The 23,611-nt window shown below is 39.0% G+C and overlaps 1 protein-coding gene across 1 annotated transcript; it reads right to left on the reverse strand.

Annotated features, from left to right (window-relative positions):
• Positions 1-15,333: 15,333 nt before the first annotated feature.
• LOC149190112 (hydrophobic protein RCI2B-like) lies at positions 15,334-16,124 on the reverse strand. The gene is made up of 2 exons (XM_089413360.1): positions 15,826-16,124; positions 15,334-15,712 (listed from the first exon to the last, which is right to left on the reverse strand). The coding sequence occupies exons 1-2, from the start codon at positions 15,904-15,906 to the stop codon at positions 15,629-15,631; spliced, it is 165 nt and encodes a 54-aa protein (XP_089269486.1). The 5' UTR covers positions 15,907-16,124; the 3' UTR covers positions 15,334-15,628.
• Between the last annotated feature and the right edge of the window lie 7,487 nt (positions 16,125-23,611).

Raw genomic sequence — 23,611 nt, forward strand, 5'->3', positions numbered from 1 at the left:
TAGTGTCCCTAGTATATCAGTTTTAAAATTTTCCAATAAATTTCCAAATTTTGCACGCGTTACTCCTTCTGTCGAAATTTTATTATCTCTTACAAACCGATCATGTTCTGTCGGTTTTAATCTTGTGCTGCCTCTCGAGCTCCTGATACATAAATCAATAATGTCAGCAAAATTTTCCTGATAAATATCTCCTTTTCCCATAATGTTTAATGTTTCAATCCATTATTCCTTCATACCCCTAATTAATGCTGTTTTTAACACATTATCAGGTAAAGGTAGTGATGCATAAGGAGATCTTTGAAGATTATACTGAAAACATTCCACATACTCCTCTAATGTTTCATTTGGTCTAGCTACCATCTGGAATATTTCGTCCTTCAGTTCTCTAGACCTGCAATAGTCCTGATATTTTTTTAGAAAAGATTCTTTCATTTGATCCCAGTTATTTATAACCCCACCACCTAATCCCATAAACCATCTTAAGGCAGCTCCTTTTAATGTAGAGGGAAATAATTTCAATTTCTGGGGGTCAGTGGTGTAATCATATCCCCTACACAGCACATCGAACTCAAATAGAAATGCATCTGGATCTTCTGATGTAAGACCGTGGAATGTAGGGATATGTTGAAGAGGGATTGCTTTCATAGGCGCATTTGCTGCAGTATCCACTATGGGGTATTGTAATGTAGAGGTTTGGGTGTTTGGCTGGTTTTGAGCCATTTGGTCGAATATATGCCAATAACCTTTTGGGATATCTAGGAGGGTATTCCTAGGTTGAGAGGGAATGGCTTTAACAGGAATGGTTTTAATAGCACTTCCTCTATCTGGGATAATGAGAGTGCCTAATGTCTGAGGAGATTGAGTTTCTTCAACAATGATTTTTGCAGCACTTCCCTTGTCTGGGCTGTTCAATGGCTGAGTTGTCCCAAGAGGAGACCTCGGTTCCTCAGTTTCCCCTGTCTCTCCTCCTCCTTCACAAAGATTGCTAAAATTCCCTTCTTGCAATAGTTCTGGAGTAGAATTTTCAATTTCTTGAAAGTCCTGCTCTTCAGTTTGACTATGCACCTCAGCAAAGGCTACAGATGGTGATCCTGTGGCCTGAAGGGAACTAGTAGGCTGTCTAGAAATAACTTTTATGGGTCCTACTGAAGGCTGAGATTCTACTTTCTTGAAGATTTCGTCTATGAAGGTTGATCGGCCAAGGGTCACCGGCCCCTTAGCTTTTTCTGGCTTGGGTAGAGGTTTGGAATTCTTTTCTAGCTTTTTCTGCTTAGTCATGCACACAAATCAACTGCTAGATTCTACCCAAACAAAACAATAACAATCTGTAGGAAAGCGGGCAGAGGAGCAGGGCCGTTACATGCTCCACATGTAGGTTCTTACCTTCCGTTTTTAAAACCCAATTCTTCCCTAGCAGGTTTTTTCACTACTCTGAAAAAGAACAAATGGCTACACTCTTTCCCTAGCAACGACGCCAAAATGTCGAGCTATAAAAAGTATCTTTCACCTCTAATTACCTCACATTAATTTGTTAATCCAGGAATGTTTTGTTATTTCAAAGAGTGTCTCAGTCTGAGGCTATCATTTGCCAGAGTAATGCTAGTAGTATAGTGCTCAAAAATCCAAGAGTAAACGGATGCTTTTTTACAACAAACTACTTCAAAATATTAAACCACACATTCAGAAAACTAAGCAATTTATCAGTCAAGGGTTTAGTAGCAGTAACTCACCCCTTTGTAAACTGATGTAACTAAAGGAAATCAGAGAACAGATCGTGGATCTAGGAGTCGGACAGTAAATGTCAATGCTCACTACAGCCTTAGATCGTTCTTCACACCAAAATAACAAATGATAGGAAATGGAACGACAAATAAGAAATGGAATAGAAAATAAGAAATAGAATAGCAAACTTGAAATGGAACAGCAAATAAGAAATAGAACAACAAACCTGAAATGGAACAACAAACAGGAAGCTGTAACAGTAATTAAGTCTAACAAGCAGGAACACCTTAATCTACAAGATCAAATGCACTAATCGTGACCTACAAGAATCAATTGGAAATCCTTCACTTTTAAGGACGAATTGAACAACACACAAAAATGGAACAACACTGATTAATGCTAGACTATAGAACAACGCTTGAAAACCATATATGCACACAACACACCTTGATAGTAACCTGATCTTGGTAAACCAATTATCAATCTCAGTTATAAAGATTATGACTGTATTTCAGAATGGAACATCAATGTCTATAGATTCAACAGTCGCAAAGAACATAATCCCTAAGATGAGTTCAGTAGTACCAATGAAATAAGTGTACAACACAGATACTCTGTAATTAAACAACAACAGTATTCTGTAAAGATCGGCAGTATTATATCAATCACTTAAAAGAATAGTGATACGTTGCAAAGTTAATACAATAGTTCTGTCTTTAGAAACCTCAGTAAATTAAACATAACAGAGCATGTGATGTAAACTAACAAAACACATCAGATTACCAAATAACGCTGATAAGCAAACCACGCATAAACCAAACGTAATAGTACAGGAGCAAGTGTCCTCCAGGGCCGGGCCCTTAGCCTCCAGGGGTACACTGCTTGAAGTTATTCCAGACTCAGAGATGAAATAGCAACCGAGTTTATATTAATGCATAAGACGGAATTACAGTAGATCAGTTCTCAATGAGACTCGATAATCAAAGTTTCAATCTTCAGAGAAATTACATAAAACATAACAGACTCAACCCCTCGAGCTAACGGTGCTGCCCATTTTATAATGGTGAAGGCGAAGATGTCTAGGTGCAAAAATAGTTAAAGCAACGATCCCTCAGGATCAAAGGATCCTGAGGGATTCGCCGAACCGTTAGTCCTCGGTTATCTCTTTTCTTTCTTGCACCGAGCCGATATCTCCACTTCCTTTCCAGGGCTGATTTGCTTTGATTTGTTTTGCCTTGTTTGCATATGGTTCCCCATCAAAGGGACAACGATTAACCCGTCCTTGTCTTTTCCTTTGGAACGACAATTTTTTGTTTTTCCTTCTTCCTGCATAAGAGCTTGGTTCAATCAAGCTGCTGAGCATTGGGAACAAGCTATAGCACTTGCTCCAGGCAATTACATCGAAGCACAAAATTGGTTAAAGCCGTGACCGATCAGTGATTCTTGCCATTACCGAAAATGACAATTGTCAGTGTTTTCGTTTTGTACATTAATCTCACAGGTTTTATTACAATTCCTTATCATTTTCCTAGTTCATGATGCAAAAGGTTTGTAATTTCTAATGAAAAGATGCTGAAATAATTTCCAAAAACATACCTTCTTTAGTACTCCACAGCAATATTGTTTGGTCTCGGCGGGATTCGAACCCTAGTCTCTTCGCTGCAAGCGCACAAGATTGACCTCCCAAGTTGCGCATTGGATTTTAAACTTCATAGGGTGTGGCCTATATTTGAATTTAATTTAAGATTGCATGGGGCAGAAAAGGGGCCAACCCCTTAGGGCTAGCCGCTACCATATGACCACAACCTTGAAACTAGGAGCTAAATCTGGCAGTTACGGTTTGTTAACCTGCCATTTTTTATTGCATGCATGTTTCCCACCTACGGTTAAGGGCCTAACTGGCGGTTAGGTTGGTGATGGTGCCAATTTTGGCGGTCCCGCCAACTTTGGCAGACTTAATTGGGCCATAACTAAACTTAACTGGAGTTTATTTAGGGGTTGACTAGCAATTCATGAATAGGCAATAACTTTGGATAGGAAAGGCCTTTTGATACAATTTTTTGTTTTCCATTTTTGGGTCTCTTCGACCTTCTGGAGTGATTGGCATAGGTTTCACAGTGAACAGAGGTCATCTTCAGGTGTTTTTTCTTCGGGAAAGTTCCAGGAGCCACTAGGGCATGTTTAGTGTCGGAGCTGCATTGGCTTGTGTGCAGCCATTGGAGGTGAAACAAAAGCCTATTTCTGTTGTAATGAACCTTCTGAATCCAATGAAGGTGTTTTCAGAACCATTTGGAGACTTCTAAAAGCTGAGATGCTGAAGGGAAGTTTCAGGCAGCCCAGAGCCAACTGTAGAGGAAGGCCTAGATCGGGGATGCAGTGCTCATTTTGAGCAATTGAACAGATATTTGTTGATGTAAGATATGTGCTGGAGAAATTAGCAGAGGTTTCAGAGACATTTGAAGCATTCTGAAGGAGTTTGTGCCATGAAGAAGCTCAGGGAATCTTGGTGCACTTGTTGAAGGAATCAAGTCCAAGGGAGCCTAGATTTGCCTGCACAAAGAGGACAGCCATGACAGGGATGTATATGGTTTTTCTAAACCTATAGGTTCAGTCAGTAACCTTTTGGAGTTGAGTGTGGAACTTGTAAAAGAATTCAAGCCATAATCCCAAAGAGCCAAGTCTAGTTGACTAGAGCTCACAGGAAATGTAGCCCATGAGATTGGGGTGAATTCCTTATTAAATTCGCTGTTATGTGTGATTTTTATTTGCTGCCTTATATGTTTGATATATATGTTTAGTATCAGCTGAAAAAGATCAAGTTAAAACACATAAATCGAAGAAAAGACACACACCTCTTTCAAGCTAAAATTCTGCATAACGTCAAGTTCAAGCAAGGTCTTTTTGATTAAATCTGAGTGTTTACTTCTATTATTTCTTTAGGCAGTCTTTAGAGGGCTAGGTAGCTTCTGGATCTCATCCTCTCTTTAGAGGTGACATATCCAGTAAATGCCCCTACAGTCTATCTTTGTATTAGAAATAAGAAGTTCTCACATTTTCAGATTTGAAAATGGAGTATTTTTTTACTCATTTACATAAATGAAAATGGATACCTTGCACCCTTTTTCAAGTACCTTCCATTTTTAGATCATATATGTACCAAGAATGCACAATGCAGCTGCAGATCCTCTTGCAAATGTAGTTGCTAGGATGACACCACTTATGGATATATTTACTGTTGAAATTTTGTATAAGCCATCTATCCTTGACAACATCACTAATTTGCGTGTTTTTAATGATGATGAATAGTTACTGCATTTCATGGCCAGCACTGACATCTTCAAGGACACAGTGATAGATGAAGACATGCATGAGTAGTCTTTGCAAGACATAGTTGCTGACAACAAAGGCAACCTCATCCCCAAGGATGTGGTTTCACTCGAGAAGCTATATGACTTGCAGAACCACTTCAAAGGGCCCAAGAACACTAAAACCCATAGTTCCACACTGATGCACAAACAGATTAACTTGGGAACAGATTTGAAGTTCATGAATCTCGGTACGTGTTTGACATCGGAAGAGCGGTAAGCCTTTGTCCACCTATTTAGGCAGTACCATGATATATTTGTGTGGACGTATGATGACTTTAAAACATATGACACGCGAATAATCCAACACATCATTGCGATCAGAGAACTGGTCAAACCATTTCAGCAGAATCTCAGAAAAGTTCATCTGTCACTTGAATCCCTCATACAGAAAGAATTGACTAAGTTGTTGCATGCTCGGATCATTTACAAGGTTCGTCATTCTACTTGGGTTTCAAACTTAGTTCCTGTAAGGAAGAAGTCTGGGGAGATCTTCTTGTGCGCATATTTCCAAAATCATAATCGGGCCTCAGACAAGCACAACTAACCTATGTCATCTATGGAGCACATCTTGTAGACAGTATCTGGAACATAAATGTTTTCACTGCTTGACAGTTTTTCCAGATATAACCAATTTATGGTAGCAGAACCTGACAGACTTAAAACTACATTCTTTACCAAGTGGTGTATGTTCGCTTATCAAAGAATTCCATTTGGGCTGGTAAACACAGGCGCAACATTTCAACGCGCTATGTACATCACCTTCCGTGGGCTCATCAGACAGAGCGTGGTGGTTTACCTTGATGATGTGAGAGTCTTTTTCTAGAAAATGGTCAGACCACCTATGCCATTTAATGAAGATCTTTGAGCGGTGTCGAAAGTACGGGATATCCTTGAATCCCAAGAAGAGTGTATTTGCAGTGTCTGAGGGGAACCACCTTGGGCATATCATCTCCAAGAGTGGGATCAAGGTTAATCCAGACCAAGTTCAGACTATCATGTAGATTCCTCACCTAGTCAACAAGAAAGCCATGCAGTCCTTCTTGGAGAAGATCAAATTCCTTGGGAAGTTCATCTCAGATTATGCGTAGATTGTTAAACCTATCCAAGACATGATCAAGAAGGACACAATCTACAACTGGGGGAATAAGGAAAAGGATGCGTTTTCCCATATCAAGTAGGAAATAGTGGAAGCACCTGCGTTGTACAACTCATATTTCAACAAATATTTCTTGTTTTGTACTTTCACTTCAGATAATTCACTTGCTCGAGTTCTCACACAGATGGATGAGCTGAAAAATGAATGTCCCATTTCCTTCATGAGCACGAGCATGTAGGGACCCGGGCTCAACTATCTGATCATGGATAAACATGCATATGCTATATACAAGGTTGTGAAACATTTCAGACCCTACCTACTAAAAACTCATTGCATAGTCTTTGTGCCACACCCAACAGTCAGATCATTGCTTGTTTGACAAGAGATGGGTGAAAGACATGCAAACTAAATGACAAGACTACAAGAGTATAATCTTGAAATTAAGCCAATTCACACTGTCAAGGGTCACGGTCTCTGCAGACTTGTAGTAGAAGCGGTACACGTGCAAGAGGAAGAAGAAGAGCTTGTTAGTTGGGAGCAAGAAATCGACATGTACAATGTAGAGTGAGCACCACCCACTTCACACGAAAACTCTTGGTATGAAGAAGTGTGCCAATACCTTGAGCACGACACCATGCCCTCTCAATTTTCCATGCGGCAGAAGAGGGCACTTCAGCTCAAAACCTTACCTTACCAGTTGGTGCATAGAGTGCTTTACAAAAAGCACAACAATGGAATTTTTCTCAAGTGCCTAGAGGCACAAGATTTAGAGAGAGTGCTACGTGATTTGCATGACAGACCAGCCCAGGGTCACTTCGCTGGTAACAAAACTGTGCATAAAATCATGAGAGCTAGTTTCTATTGGCCCACTTGTTTAAATATGCACACGCTTATGCCTACAAGTGCCCGGTTTGTCATCGATGCACCGACAGAACTTGAAAGTCCGCAGCCCCGCCACAACCTATTGTGGTGGACGAACCATTCCAATGGTGGGGGTTATTCATCATTGGGGAAATCTTCACACGTTCATCAAAGAAGCACCGCTACATCCTAACTGCTACAGATTACTTCACGTACTGGTCAGAAGCAGTTCCGCTCAAACAAGTGAACGACGAGGAAGTCATCAACTTCCTTCAGTAGAACATCATTTTAAGGTTCAGTGTTCCTGTAACACTTGTTTTTTACAATGAAATTTACTTCTCTTCATTGAAATTTTATGATTTTACATTGCAATATGGTATTGTGCTTAAACATTCGACTAACTACTACTCGCATGGAGATGGTCTTACCGAATCTACAAATAAGAATCTCATTTGCATCTTAAAAAATACCATTTACTATGATCTATGAAACTGGCATTCCGCTCTGGTGAATGCAATTTGGGCTGACCGAGTTACACCCAAGCCCTCTCTGAACACATCTCCATACTTCCTTGTATACGGAAAGGAAGCCATCCTTCTGCCAAATATATAATTGCCTTCTCTCCAGTTGTCCCAAGAATTCTGAGGCAAGCCGTGTCTATTGGTTCAATGTAGGATGGACACATTACACAAGTTATAGGAAGAACAAATGAAAGAAAAAGAAAAAATTTCACTCCACTAGAACTGTATCAAGAGATGGTTCGATCGAAGGTCTGCAGGGAATGTCAGCTTCACTGTAGGTGGCTTATTCTTAAAGTGGGATAAACCCCCCGAAGACAAAGGAAAACATACGAAGTTCCAGTCCCTGTGGATTGGTCCCTTCACGGTCTACGAAAAACTTGTCCAACACACGTATCATATACAATCACTTGACGAGAGGATTCAAAAACTTCCTATAAATGGCCAAGATTTAAAATGTTATTTTCAATGATCTGGGGCCGTGCCCTACCATATGTACGTAGTCTTTTCATTATTTGTTTTGTTGTTTTACTTTTTTGTTTTCACTTCGCTTTGCTTTGATTTTATGTCTTGTCATTTTTCGTTTTGTAAATAAGTGTTGTCCTATACTCTATTCTAGCTTTTGAATAATTATGTGGTTGAAGTCGAAAAGTCTTGTGACACTGCAACACTTGGTCAGTCCTGTGTCCGTCTTCTCTGTGCTTAGTTGTTTCTTTTGGCCAATGAAGCCTGGATGGAAAATTTGATCCATCTGTAAGGGAAGCCCTGGTCGAACCATGGACCTGTGTCTAAACTGGTAAACCCCATGCTTGTACTCAGTCTTTTTCTCTGTGTGTTCAAGCTTATCCGACTAGTTGAAATGGAGAAGGGAAAAAATCTAAACGAGCAAACATAAATCAAAGGTCTTACATACTTATATGAAGGAACAACCTCTTTGGCTCTGAATAAGTCAGGATCCCTCTTCTACCCAAAATAAATAAGTTCCTATGCACATTCCTCTTTCTAAAAAAATATAAAGGTGAAAGAAGAGAAAGGCTTCCTGCGCAGAGAGGTGAAGTAGGCAACTCCACAGGGTACTAACCAAGCTCGTTGGAAGTGGAGCAATGCTTTTGTTCCTGTGTGACTCCGCTGGGGTACTGTCCAAGTCTTCTGGTAGTGGAGCAACACCAGAGATGAAAACTTATACTTTGAAAACCCTAAGCTCACGAACCAAACTACCCTTCCCGATTTTGAAACACTTTGATCTAGCTGGAAATTTTGTTGTGTTTGACTGAGTTGGTACAAGGTGAACCATCTCTGTCCATGGGGTAAGTGGGGGAGCCAAAATAACCTACACAATGAATCAATACTCCCTGGAAGGCCAAGGTCCTGTGCTGAAAATGAACCAAAATAGAGAAGTTGGTATTCAACGAGTGTGTTGCCAAGTATTGCAGCGGCTGCAACACCCTCCAAAAATTTTGGCCTACATCCAAATTTTGGAGCCTTCCTTAGTTCCCCCCCCCCCTAATGGTTGTAAACATTCGGGCTCAGTCCATGAACTCTTGTTGAGTCTTTATACCCTTTTTTGCTCGGTTGACCATCGGTCGTCTTTTGGCATGTTGTTTGCTATGTCATGCTTGTGAGTTTGTTCTGGTGATTTTGAAGTTTTTTCTTTGTGTGCATAGTTGTTTTTTCTTTGTAAACATTGATCGTACTCACACACAAAGTTTCAGGCATTGTCGCTCAAGTGTCATCACAGTCGTTCGAAGATTTATCTCATGTGTCAAACTTGTCGCTTGTAACCTTGATGTTGGTCTCACTGAGCGCATGTTGTCTTGTTGGTTTGAGGTGTCTTGTTGTCAAGTCATGCTAAGTGTGTGATCAGAATGTCATGTATGCACAAGCTCACTTGCTCTCACCCTTAGTCATTTTTCCTGAAAATCTGTCGATTGGACAACCCTCCTTCAACCAGACCTCGACTGAGTTGCACTGCCTAGTCTCATCTCTCTACTGCCTAGAACTGTGCAGAGTTTGAGGCTATCCTCCAGGGTAGCCTGCACTGCCCAATACTAGAAATGAGCTAGCCGACTGTCCCCCATAACTACATAGAAGTTGTCCCCAAGTCCGATCCACTCCACGCTTCCCTGGAGCATCACTCATTAAGTCTCCCTCTGGTCTATTGAAAAACCTGAACTACACTATGACTCGGGGCTATATTGCTACCCAAAACCACGTAGAAATTGCCTAGTTTCCCGCCCTACACTATCTACGGAAACTGCACAATCATGTGAGTCGGGCCTCTCCTACTTGTCATTGCACTATTCTAAGGAATTACGCAGATTTGACCAACATGCCCCCTTGAGGACTTGCCCTTCTCTCCCTCTTAGAATTGTCTAGATCTGACTGGCAGGCCGCCTACTGGCTTGTCTTGTTCTCCCTCTAAAAATTGTGTAGTTTTGAATGGAAATCTCCCTAGTGCCCCGCTCTGCACTGTTTCTGGAAACAACGCATAAACTTCCTGTTCGACACTGCCTCTCAGAAATGTGTAGTTATGACCAACAACTCCCTGCATCTCGATCTAGCCCTGCTCTTCAAAACTGCACAGAAATGTCTACCAATGCCTCCTGTTGCTCGCTCTGTCTTCCTTAGAGAAAATGTACAGACTGCGTAGATTCCTAGCTGGACCCTGGATGACTTGCCCAATCCTCATCTTGAAAAATGCGCAGAATTTCCCAGCAGTTCCTCCTGACACCTTGCCTTGTCTTCCTCCCAGGAATTGCGCAATTTTGCCTCCAAGTTGGGTTTTACCTTGTAGTTGTTATTGCTGTCCTAGATTGCGCAAATATGCCTCCTAGTGACCTCTGTGCAATTTTTCCTGACAGTGCTCCAGAGTCTCGCATCTAGCCCTAAGTTGTGCTCTACGTAGTTTCAGTGCCTTGTCCCTCTCATAGTCACCTACACTGAAACGGAAAAGAGTGCATGCTAGAAGACTTTCTCACAGTTGAATGAACAGACAAAGCACATCAAGCAACAAGTGAAAGGGACACACACATGAACACCATCAAGCAAGACCAAGACCATCTAAGACCTTGCACACTTTGCCATGCGTAGGTGAATACATATTACACCGAGAGCACACCCATCACTTAGCAATACAACAACTCAACACGGACAATACAGTTAGCAATACATGTCAGCAATGTCATGAGTTGTCACAGCCACATCATTACTATTGGCCATACTTGTAATAAAATGTAATGTAATTTGAAAGTCCAAGAGATGCACATATGAAGATGAAGAGTCACGTCAGTTGAAAAGTCATAAGAATTCAAACAATCATGAGGGAAGTCGAAGAGTCACAAGGGTCAGTTATTCCCCTTGGCTATATATACCACCTCATTGTATGAGAAAAATACTTTTCAGCTTGGCTTCTCCCACATAGCCTCGAGAGTCTATAGTCTGTTCTTTGAGGAGCGAGGAGTGGCTTCAATGTCCCATTACTGGGGCTAGTGATGTATGGTGTACATATGTGTTTTGGAACTTTTGCTTAATTCAGAAGTTTGTCTCAGGCCAACACATTTTCACGCATGTTTTGTATCTGTTTGTAAGACTATTCTTTAAACGTTTGTAATGCATGCTTGCTTAACCTATACTAAGATAGTTGAACTACTTCGGTTATTTTAGTACTTACATTGTTGAAGACGTGTTGTATTGTTTATCACTGCTCTCTCACCTGTGTGAACTACTCCATTGGACATTAGACATACCATCCTTGTGTTTTCTTGGTTTTAATGACTGTCACCCCCGTGTGGAATACTCTATTTGACAATGTACGTGTTTTCCCTTGAACTTTGGTTTTCACGACTGCCGCATCCATTGTGGACTATTCCGCTGGATGCTAGACATACCCTTGTTTTCGCGTGTGTCTCTCCCTGGGTGGTACTACTACATCTCATTTAGAGGCTCACTTTTACCCTCTCCCTTACAGTAAGAGAACCTAGACACAAAGTTACATTACACACTCACCAGACATACTCATCTCGCTTTATTGAAGTTACAATCATAACACTCTCATGTGTTGAACAACAAGAGCTAAGGCAAATTTCTAAGATAATGGAAATTGGGCCATCGTACCAAATGACACTCCCACACAAAATGGTGTGAGGTCTAGTTGGGACTTCATACCAGGGAGATCCCCTAAATGTTGGCAGGTCCAACACCATCAACAAGATGATAGCATTGAAAATTGTCTAACTATAGAAACTTGAATATATACAAGGGAGATTCATTCTACACACAATGGTGGCTACATGGGAAAGCATTGATAGGAACTTTGTATCAAACATGCTTACATCCATTGTTCAAGATTTATTTTTTAATGCCTCTGAAATAGTTGTTATGAATGTTGACTTGCCTCTATCAATGTTATTAAAACGTATTTGCATGCCAAATCTATCCTAGATCTCTTTACTTGTATGTGTTAGCAACAATTTCCATCGGATGCTTCCTAGAGGATGCTAATAGTTAAAATTTAGGGTATGCCCATGGCTAGAGGGGGTGAGATGAATCATGTTATAATTTTTCAAAAAATAGGTCCCTTCCTTTGATCTATATCACTCTGAGTCAGTTGAAGGAATCATGGAATGCCTCGATAATTTATGCGAAGCTTCATGCATTAAACATAAACCCAATTTATGTATTATAGGAGATGGGGATATTCTCGATTGGTTGGTGTCATTGGAAAAGGATTGATAGGGGACATTATTAGATATTCGAGCATTCTTTTTTATGATAGCGTTTATCCTTCTGAGGTGTGGATTGGTACCTTGAAAAGAGAGTAAGATTATTCAAGCTAGTCATGTTCACCACTAATTTTTTCCATTTTCATTGTTTCAAGAAGTTAGATAAATTGTTTAAGACAACAATTGTGGTTTAAGTGTGGAGTCACATTTGGAAGTGATGAGGGATATTCATGGTCCCATGGAATTTTTGCATTCTTCCAAAGGAATAATGTGGGATAGTCCTAATCGATATACCAACAGAGGAAAATTTAGGCTGCCAAATGCAATATAAGATGTCTTCAAGAGGAATTGATCTTGAAACAATTGATAATTTACATTATCATGGATGGTACATGCTTGCCTTGGAAATAGTTGATGGTTTACATTATCATGAATGGTAAATTCATAAATAACATAAGATGCCCATTTAATTTGTGTGATATATTATGATTACCATAAAATTCATAATCTTCAAATCCCTATTTTTGAAGGGAAATTGGAAATCTTGGAAAGAAAGTCCTCCTTTGTTAAAAATGGAAGTTTTGAAGCGAATTTGGGAAACTTGTAAAGAAATTCTTCTTTGTCAAAGTAGTTGTTTTGAGGATAATTTGTGAAGCTTGGGCTTTTATTGAGGTTTTGATTAGCTGTAGTCAATTTTATTAGTGAGGATGAGGTCCAAACTTCATATATATTAATCTAATATTTCAAGCAAGATATTGGGATTCTTTTCATTTTATATGTTGTGTGGAGTTTATTATTTTGGCCACAAAGAATTCCCTTCATGATAAAAATTAACTTAGAGATGCTACACTATGTATATGTATGTTTGTTGAGTAATTTGAATTCAATGTTTGTTAGCTTTCCATCCTTATCCTTACATTGAATTATCAGGTCCTGATTTTACTCTTAAAATGTTGTAATTGGATCTCAACATGGCTTTGAGAGCATGGAAGCATATATTTTTGAACGATGTGTATCTTGGCATAAAATCCTACTTTGCTTAGGCATGAAAACATACTATGCTCTTATAAAAGGGCTCTCGTAGAAAATTCGTTAGGAAGATGCCTATGCTTAGCTTGAGACAAGCATGGGGATCAATTTCTATGGTTTTCACAAACTTCTCATAGGAGAATGACCGACTTTAATTGAATTTGGGTTCCTAAAAGAAGCAAATAGGAAACAAATTAAACTTCAGAACACGAACTTTATTCTATTTTGTTTAGATGGAAAAAAAAATTATTTGAATTTTTTTGAAAACAATCATAAACAAATTATGTGACACCAGGTAGGGGTAACACTTGAGTTAGAAGTGTATTGTGTTATTAAATAGTGATGGTTTGGGATGTATTTGTTTCAAAAATCTGCAAAAGGTACATGACAAATGGAATAGGGAAAAAACAAAATACTAGATTCCTGAGACATTTGTGAGGATCAATTTCTATTGTTTCATATAGACTTATCATAAGAGAATGATTAAGTTTAACTAAATTTGGGTTCTCAAAAGAAGAAAATAGGAAACAATTTAAACTTCAGAACATGACCTTTATTCTATTTTGTTTAGATGAAAACAAAAGCTGCCTCAGAGGGAAGCACCGACGCGAGCAGGTGTGGACGAAGCGGAAGCGAGAATGTCGGCTTGAGTAACGCAAACATTGGTGAGAATCCAATGCCCCGAAAACCTAAGGGTTCTTCCGCAAGGTTCGTCCACGGAGGGTGATTCAGGGCCTAAGATCAGGCCGAAAGGCGTAGTCGATGGACAACAGGTGAATATTCCTGTACTACCCCTTGTTGGTCCCGAGGGACGGAGGCAAGAGAAAATGGACTAGATTATGCTTTTACTCGGGGGGAAGATACTGTCTTAGCTGTAATGGCACATCGTTGTCCAGACCAAGAATTCCCCATTGGTGAATCAAAAGAAACTAAAACAAAATTATTCCCTTTTCCTCTTTTGAAAATATTAAAAAATGATCATAAACAAACTATGTGACATGAGGGAGGGGTAACCCTTGAGTTTGGAGTGTACTGTGTTGTTAAATAGTGACGGGTTGGGATGTATTTGTTTCAAATACACAATCCTTAGAAAACTAAGGAGTGACATTCAAGAGAAACTGCTTACTAAGGAGGTATCTCCTATAACAACAAGAAAATCGTTTTGTATTCTCTGCTCAATAAATGTATTCTTCCACTTTGCAGGCACTCTAAAACCACACTAAACAAAGCTCGCTAAGGGGAGCGGAAGAAATGAAGAAAAGATAACAAGTGTTAAGTGCATTATAAGCTGGACATCACAGCTCCTGAGCCTTGCAGAGGATGACAAAGAGGTTGAGGTGCTTGTAAATGAAATATTATTTGATGGGTTGCTTGCTTTCAATATATTTTAATGACCTGCAACATTGTTGAAGTCTATTGAGCGCCTATCATTATGTGATACTGGATTGCTTTATCCCACTCCTTTACTGTGATGAATGAAGGGCCATAAGATGAACTTGGTATGTCTTCACATAACATATCACATATTCTTTCTTCTGGGCTACTCTTACTTATGCTACCGCCTTACTCCATTTCCATTGAGATGGAGTTACTAGTATTATATATGGATACTAGTATTATATATATATGGATGGATGGAAACATGTAGAGAATTTTTATAAAAAATAGTGAATAAAAACTATGAGATACCTCAATATAGAAAAAATCTAATAAAAACTATGTGATAGATTAATTTATAATAAATATATTATTAAATATTATATAAATAATGAGATTTTAGATTCAATATTTCCTACCTATTTTTCAAGAAAAAACATTTAATATCTCTTTTCTCAATAGAAAAAATTAAAAATTAAGGGACGAAGTCTTTTTCCCTCCTCAACCCCCCACATTTAAATAAAATAATTTCATTCATAATTTTTCCCTTAAACATAATTCCCATTAAAAATTGGTACTCTGTTACCCATCTCAATTGTATAATTGAAAACATATAAAATTATAACATGAAACGACATCATTATATTATGGATGTTTATTTGGAATCATATAACATGAAACAACACCATTATATTATGGATATTTAAAGATCAAATACCATTTATCTTTAAATAATGAAAGAGCATGGATTACCCGGAGCAGATCTAATAATTCCTAAACAAAGCAAACAAACTTAGAGAGCGAGGGGGCTGCTTCACAGTAGCAGATCCAATAATTCCTATAACATATTTACAAATAACTAAGTAAAGAAATCCAGTTCTCCCTACATATTTAAATGGCATCCAAAAGAAATGGGGATTATGTTGATTTGCAATATCACTGGGTGATAACATAGAGGGCATATAATATTCCTGGCAAGTACCCAAGCAGCGTCAGCAGCAGACATATCCAGAATTCAACCTGTCACAAAACAATAACAAAACCATCAGCAGTGATTTAAAAGATGAACACAACCTTCATGCAGGAAAAAAAATAAAAAAATAACAGAAGATTGAAGGTGTGGTGTCCAGTACATGGCAGCCAAATTTGAAAAAGACTCCCAGAGGAGGCAGAATTATGGCCAACAAAATATCCACGCAAGTTGCAGTGCCCATGATGCTGGTGGTGATGATACAAACTTGCGCTCTGAAGCTTAGCAGAGTAGAAAATATCAGTAGAACCAACAAATCAGAGAAGTACTACCGAATCTGAATCCTGATCCCAGAAATTAAACGGTAATGGTGAAAAGGCCTCCACAGAGTCCTCTATTTAAATGAGATTGATATCATTATCTTTCCAATGAGAGACTTCACATGTTGTTTGCCGATAGTTGAAGTTTAATATAAAATATAAATATGTGTCTCATACGTAGAGAGTATTTCAGCTTTATCTAGGTCTTCGAAAACCAAAAACTCTGAACACTACTGGTTCCACGTGGTCTATATTAAAAGTTGCTTTCTGAGCTTTAATATAATGTTTTTTTATTGGACACGTTGTCCATTAATGTGGGCAGCTGGCGCTGGAAGCGTAAAACCCTCAGGTACCCTCGGTGGCACTATCCATCATCTTGCACCTCATCAACGAGAAATTGCTTTGAACATGCTGAATTTAATGGTACACGTTATCATTTAACTTAATATATGGCCGTTGGCGCCGTGGCCCTCGAAACCCTCGGTGGCACTGGCGCTCATATCTCACCTGATTACGTATTTTTGATATGATATTTATTTTAAATCTCATTGGGAAATCGTTGTCGACAAGGATTAAATTGCAATCTTATAATAATATTATAAGATATCCCACTCAATCCCAGTAATGGAATAACTAAACAGTAAAAACTCACAGTAGAATTGGGACAGCATATTAGTTTTTAGTGAGATTTTTTGAAGTTTTTAGGTAGGTTTTTTGGTTTAATTTTTTTAAATCTGACTAGAATATATTGAAATTACAAGTTTGATGATAATTTTTGCAATGGAAGCGTTTTAGGGGTTTTTTATGGCGCTGAATTCATATATGCAGTTAAAATACCAATTTAAATAACACAAATTAAGATTTCGCCTCAAAATTTTTCACCAAATTCTTACACCGTAAAATCTAAAAAATCACACTCAAAACACCTCTGTACTTAAATTAAATCCCCCATTGTTCTGCTAATAAAAAATTTAACAGATTGATGTGAACAACGAGAGCAATGTTTACGAATAATCTCCAACACGTAAGCTGTAACTTCACGATCAGGCTCCCAGGGCAGTTATTTGTTGTTGTTATAGGAAAATCAGGGTGGCTTGTTTTTTTTTCAGCAAGTTAAAAACACTACATTTATATAAATAAGTATAAACCAGTATATTTGTTTATGAACATATTACATATATGCTCTTTATAGATTTTTCCTCTAGTTTTTGTGACATTCAATTTTATCCCATCACCTTGCAGTAAAGAAAAAGAATCCACTATCCTATATATTAAACAGACATATACTTCATCCACTGTTCATTCAGTGATCCCATACAGTAGGGCTGCCAAAACAGAAGAAAAAAAAAAAACCAAAAAAAGCAAACAAACCAAAATATCCATCAATCTAAATAAAACAAGACATAACATAATTATCCTATCCAGAAAAAGGGTAAATTCCCCACATCCAAAATATTGTTACCTAATCTTATTTCTATATGCATCTAGTCCAATGTATCCATTAATCTCATCTTTGGCCACTTGTAGGCATTTTGCTTGGCTTGCCTTTCCTTTTTACGAAAGAGAAAACATTTTTTTAGGAAATTAGAGGTTTACCTCGAGCAGAAATTCTTCACTCCGGGGACGAAATCTAACAAGCGGCAATAAATTTATAAATTCTTTGGACCTTTCTCAAATTATTCAGTCTCCCTCTACGTGATCATAGTTCATTTCCTTAACAATCCATTGTGCAAATTATAATGATAACACTAAATTACTGTTTAAGGGCTAGCCTGTGTCTCGTAAACATATTGAAGAAAGAAGAAAGAAATTATTTTAACGTCCACGAGGCTAAAGATAGCCTATGGGACAGATTGCTTCTTCATCTGCTTGATGTATTCGGCCCTTTTTTTGTGAAGCTTCACAATAAATGCTCCCATCTTCTCGACAAACCCCTCGTTAAATAGATTATCCCAAGAGCTAGCTGCCAACGTATCTGCATAACTTTCCATGTTGTCTTTGAAGGCCTCACATTCTAAAATGAAATGTTTTTCTGTTTCCACTTTTCCGGAAGAACAAAAAATGCATACCCTTTCCTCCCACACTTCCTTTGGCCTTTTCTAGCGCCCTGTTTCACAACGGAGTTGATGAGAATTAGTCCTTAACTGAGCAATAAGAATTTTGGCTCTCCAATAAATATTGGCCTCTATGTATGCTTTTGGTTGATGATTATGAGTGGGATTAAACACTTCAATATAGTAATTTTTCTTTCTTCCTAGCTCCTTCTCCCAAGTACGTTTGTGGAACTTTTCCATAACAAAAGCTTTTATCTCTTTGTTGTTTATGGGTCACGCGTTCAAGCAAATATCCCATTTATTAAACCATTTCTTATTTTGCTGCATCCAAGTTTTTTTGCTCTTGCACAATCTATCATTAAAGACAACCTTAGGCCATCTACCCTCTTCCATTTGCTCATTTTTTTTAAATACCTTATGAATCGCACCATAGCAATTGCTTCAATAGGAGCAGTCCCTGTTTCACTTAACAAGATATCATAAGGAACTGCACTTTTAATCTTAAATTTGTTTGTAATCAAACGCTTCTGACTTTTCTCAATTTGTCTCCACTGCATGTCGGGAGTACTGCTAGCCCACAGTTCACAACCATATAGAATCACTGGAATCACTAGAAGCCCAAAAAGAGTTTGAGTGGTCTTCCAGTCCCATAACTCTGCCTCTCTACACCTATTTTGAAAAGCATAAAATGCTTTCCAACCCCCCAAAGTTCTTTTCTTTCTACAACCATTCCAGCTTAGATTTTTGTTGACGTCAATTATGAAGTATTTGTAATCCGCAACTTCTTCCAGAATGTTGCCTTCAAAGTAGAACTTATGTTGGTTATGTTTTCTTTTCTTAGAGAAGACCACTACTTTCGTTTTGCTGATATTGACTTGCATCCCCACACTTCTACAAAAATGCTCAAGGGATAGTAAGTGCTCTTGCAAACCAAGAGCCGATTTAGCAATCAGAATAAGGTCAACTGCATAAAAAAGAAGCCTTATAACAAACTTGCACAAATAGATACCATCACCCCCTTGCGAATTTAACCACTCCTCAAGCTTGTCGATATATAAACCAAAAAGGGTAGGAGACAGTGGGAAACCTTGCTTGACCCCAATATTGCTTCTAAAACTTTTAGAAATGTCTGCTGAAGTTCTAATTTTGACTTTCACCTCTTCATACAGCCTATGCACAACTGTTCTCAAATGTTTAGGAACCCCAAGTTCCTCCATTCTTTGCCAAAGTTTATCCCTAGGAACTGAGTCAAATGCTTTTCTGAAATCAACAAAAGACTTCTTCCTTCTTCTCCCAAACTTTTTCAATGATGTGCCTTAAAGTTATGCAATGATCAACTGTGGAATGCTTAGGTCTAAAACCTGCTTGCCCTTTAGCACGCTTATTTCTTTCTTCTGCCCACTTGCTAATTTTGTTTTCTAGCATGCTTCCAAATAGCTTTGCAAACAAAAGGTTTATCATGATGGTCCTATAATTGGAAGGATTATTGATGTCGCCGCTCTTGAAAAGAGTTATTGCCAGACTAGTTGTCCAATCTGTGGGGAGCCCTTGTTGTATGATGTTGTTGAAGATTTTTGTAATGTGAGGTGCAAGAATCTTTGAGCCCCCCTTTAGATATTCTGCTTGGAGTTCAGCTAAGTCTTTTTCTTTTCCAACACCCAACTTCTTGATACCCATCTCTACCTCTTGTACCGTGAAGAGTTTAGTATCAGTGTTGATCAAGGGGGGAGGGTCAACCTTGGGAACCTGCTCATAGAGTTGTCTTGCATAGTCAAACCATTTAGAAGCTGTAATATTATTTCCAATTTGTATCTTTTTTGGTTGGAGCTCCTTCCAAAATAATTTGGGACTATTTTTCCCAAGGAAGATTAGTTCTTCCCTCCTTGAAACCATGAAATCAGCGTTTTTCTTGCTTAATAAATGCTTGTAAGATTTGAGCTTTATGTTATCCTTGTTTGACTCTTTCCACATTCTCCTTGCCTTTTTGCATTCCTCGTCAAACCAAGCATAACCGGAAAGCAATTTGTTTCAGACTTCTCCTAAATTATTTTCACTTTTCTTAATTTATTTTTTCAAACTTATTAGTCATACTTTTTCCTTATTTGATTGTTTTTCAAAGTTATTAGTCACACTTTATTTCTTATTTAATTGTCGTTGAACATTACTTTGCGCCATGTTTTATGAACATTAGGTTTGGATAATGTTTTTTTATAAGGTTTTTTTTTCTCATATTATTAGGGAAATTATACTATACCAAAATTATAGATTTTTTAACATTTATGCATAGCATTAAAAAAAATGAACTAATAAACAAAATAAATGATGTAATACTTAGAACTTTAGTATCTAAAGAAATCATAAGCATTGTAAATAAATTTTATAAAATAGAAAACAAAATAAGAGCATTCATATATAATATTTAGAAATTTACTCTATCATAAATATTTAGAAACACTTCTAACTTTCCTTATATTAGTATTACTATTTAAATACAATACAATATATAAGATTTTACACAATTAAAATATTAATTTATTAATTCAGATTAATATTTTAGACATGAATTATATACGATGGACCAAAAAACTAATCACTGAAAAGCATGGAAAATAAGCAAAAAAACAAACAAAAAACAACCTAAATTTGTTCATAGAGCATAGACCCCAAACCCTTACACAAGGGGGGCTTATTTGGCACCCCCCATGTCAAGGCCTTGAGTTGAACGAGCACCTATGACAACCCACCAATTCGGAGGGAGTCGAAAAACCGAACTCGAGTGACGAGTGTGTTTAACCAAACACACATGGATGAGTCGGAGGGCCACGCGCACATAACCGAGGGGTGAGTCGTTGTTGGTTTGAGGGGGCTTGACCCAGGTTCAGACAGTGTTGTGCACCAACAAAACCCTCAACTACCGGCCCTTTTGGAAATGACCCACAAGCAAGTTGCAATCTCACCTGAAGAGGTTATGGGAGGTTGGAGAACTAGGTCTCTACAACCAAAGGGATACTCGGGAAGTGGTGCCATGTATTTACTTCTACTTTATATCAATTTTATAACTTCGCATGCATAAGAACTTCATGCAGATGATTAATTTACAGAAACGCATAAACTCTAACACATAACAGTATATCTTATAGGTCTTCGCATAATTTAGTGGAAAGCGTACATAATCAGATACATAACGGTAGACAAATAACATATACATAGGTACAATACTTCGCCAAACTTTTTTTCCAAACAGATCTTCAATTACATTCAATTCTCTGACCCGCGCACTTAGCTGTAGGTGGTTTCTGCACTCACCTGCAAGGTCTTCAAGGTCTTCGTGGACTCAACTGCGGAATTTTTTCCAAAACTATAGACTACAGAGGCGAAAACATAGATTCACTTATGCTTCTACCATTAAGATTCTACTATTGGCTTTCGCTAAGGTATTACACATCCTTAAATACATTTCATCTTTAAAAAAACTATGGTCCACATACCATGGATCCACAAAACAAGGACTAATATCTGATACCCGTTACAAAATAAGGGCTTTATCCCATCCCAAAAGCCCTAAAAATTCGCGCGATGAATATATCTTCACCAGCTCTGTGCGGTCCGCTCCTTCTTTCATGGGGTCTTTTACTCAAAACTTGGACCAAGTTGGGACATGCTCAACAGGCCCGCAACACTCACCCATGACTTGTGATCCGGATTTAAACAAGAACGCAACAAATTACAGAGATAACCATAAATACAGAGATGAGAAAACCATAAATACTGAGATGCAACGGAAATAATACTTCATTTCATTATTGTAAAATACTGAAATATGCTTACAAATAGAAATGGAAAGAAACCAGCTAGGGCGATGGTAGCTTATCTCTGAGAAGAGATGTGGCGGCTACATGCCTCTGAACTGTTCTGAAGTGTGTTACAATGAGGCTCGAAGGCCTATTTATTGTTGAGAAACAATGGAAAACCCTTCACATCCCGAAACCTAACCCTAGAAGATGAAACGCCAAATTGTGGGCCCCGTTTGGGTAAATTGGTACATCAATTTCCCGGGGTCGTAACTTTGGCATACGATCTCCGTTTGACGCGTACGATAGCTCGTTAGAAAGATCTATCCGAGTACTACCACTTTGGGAGGCAACATGGGTCAATGGACCCATGTTGCCCCAGATTTCCAAAAAAACGTCGTTTAGGGCCTCAAAACAGCTCCGGAAGTTCAGGACCCGAAAAACTACTAAAAATAGTAAACTGTGCTACAATTTAGGAAACTGAAAAAGCTGAGAGAGACAGTTGTGGGGGTCCAAATGGGATAGGTGGGTGGCCACCAAAATCCACCTGGATCATTCCTCCCCCCTTAGGAAGCAATGGTCCCCATTGCATTGAGTTCCTCCATCTGCTGAACTTGTCCTGCAATCTCTGATGTGTCCAGTGATGGTGGGAAGCATGGTCGACGATGGTCCACATTGAACATTTGGTGCAGGCGAAGGAATGGAGGAATGATGTGCTCCAAAGCATTGTTCCCCATAGCCTTGGTACTGCTATAAGGACCATGTCGGAGTGGTCTGAGCTTCTGATGGGTTCTGGTAAGGCGTTCTTTCTGTCGATGCAACCAGACTTTGTTGTCCACCTGAAACTTGTGTGGTACTCGTGTGGGTGAGGAGAAGTTGTTCCTATGTTTTGTCATGACCGTATCCCTTTGCTGTTGCTGTTGCGTGGAGGAACCCTTTGCAGGGGTCATGGATGTAGCAACAATCTTCCCCTTACTTTGGGAGTGAACCAGACAGATGAATTTCCTGGTCTGTGATATAAGCTTGCTGCCTTTCTTGGTAGTGATCAAAGATGTGGCAGTATGTGGGGCTACCTCCGGTATCCTGTATAATGAATTATTTAAAGAAATAATGACAGCACGAGGCCTTGACTCATACACAGCATGTCGCCTCCACAAGTATGGCTGGCCTAATAATACATCGCAAACATCCAGAGGTGTAACATCACACAATACCTCGTCTGTGAAGGGCTTGATGCTGTAGGGAAGGCGGCACTGCTGGCGAACTTTCAGATCTCGTCCTTCGTGAAGCCACCCGATACTATACGGCTGTGGGTGTGGTGTAGTCGGTAGGCCCAACCGCTTCATGACCTCTGCTGAAATGAGGTTCTTTTGGCTGCCACTGTCGACAATGAATTGCAGCGGCGAACCCTTCACCCACATCTGTGAGTGGAAAAGTCGCTCCCCTTCCTCTGGATTTTCAGGCTCATTTTTCTGGATCTTGGCGGTGGCAACAATGGCGCTGGGATCCGCATCAATGATCTGCTTCCCTTTGCCATTACCCTTGTCGGGTTCTAGCTCAGGGTTAGAACATGCATCTGATTCAGAAGCCTTCAACTCCGCCACCAGCGACTGCTTGGTCCGACACTCACTTGTGTTATGAGTGGGACTCTTGTGGAACTCACACCACTTTCTTGTGTCCTTCTTCGGCTTTGAGGTATTGTTATTTTCTTGCAACTTCGACGGGTTGTCTTGGGTCACCCCACCTTGGCTTTGTCCTTTGGGCTTCGGATTTGCAGATCCAAA

This window comes from Pinus tabuliformis, chromosome 3_1, assembly GCF_031772625.1.
Source record: "Pinus tabuliformis cultivar Carrire ecotype Pingquan chromosome 3_1, CPIR1, whole genome shotgun sequence".
NCBI lineage: Eukaryota > Viridiplantae > Streptophyta > Pinopsida > Pinales > Pinaceae > Pinus > Pinus tabuliformis.

What these genes read in the sequence shown, in the direction of transcription:
- LOC149190112 (XM_089413360.1), bottom strand. Translation starts at nt 15,906, where the DNA reads ATGGGCACTGCAACTTGCGTGGATATTTTGTTGGCCATAATTCTGCCT. An exon ending in TTTTCAAATTTGGCTGCCAT is followed by an intron (nt 15,713 to 15,825) that starts GTACTGGACACC and finishes GTTTTGTGACAG; the next exon opens with GTTGAATTCTGGATATGTCT.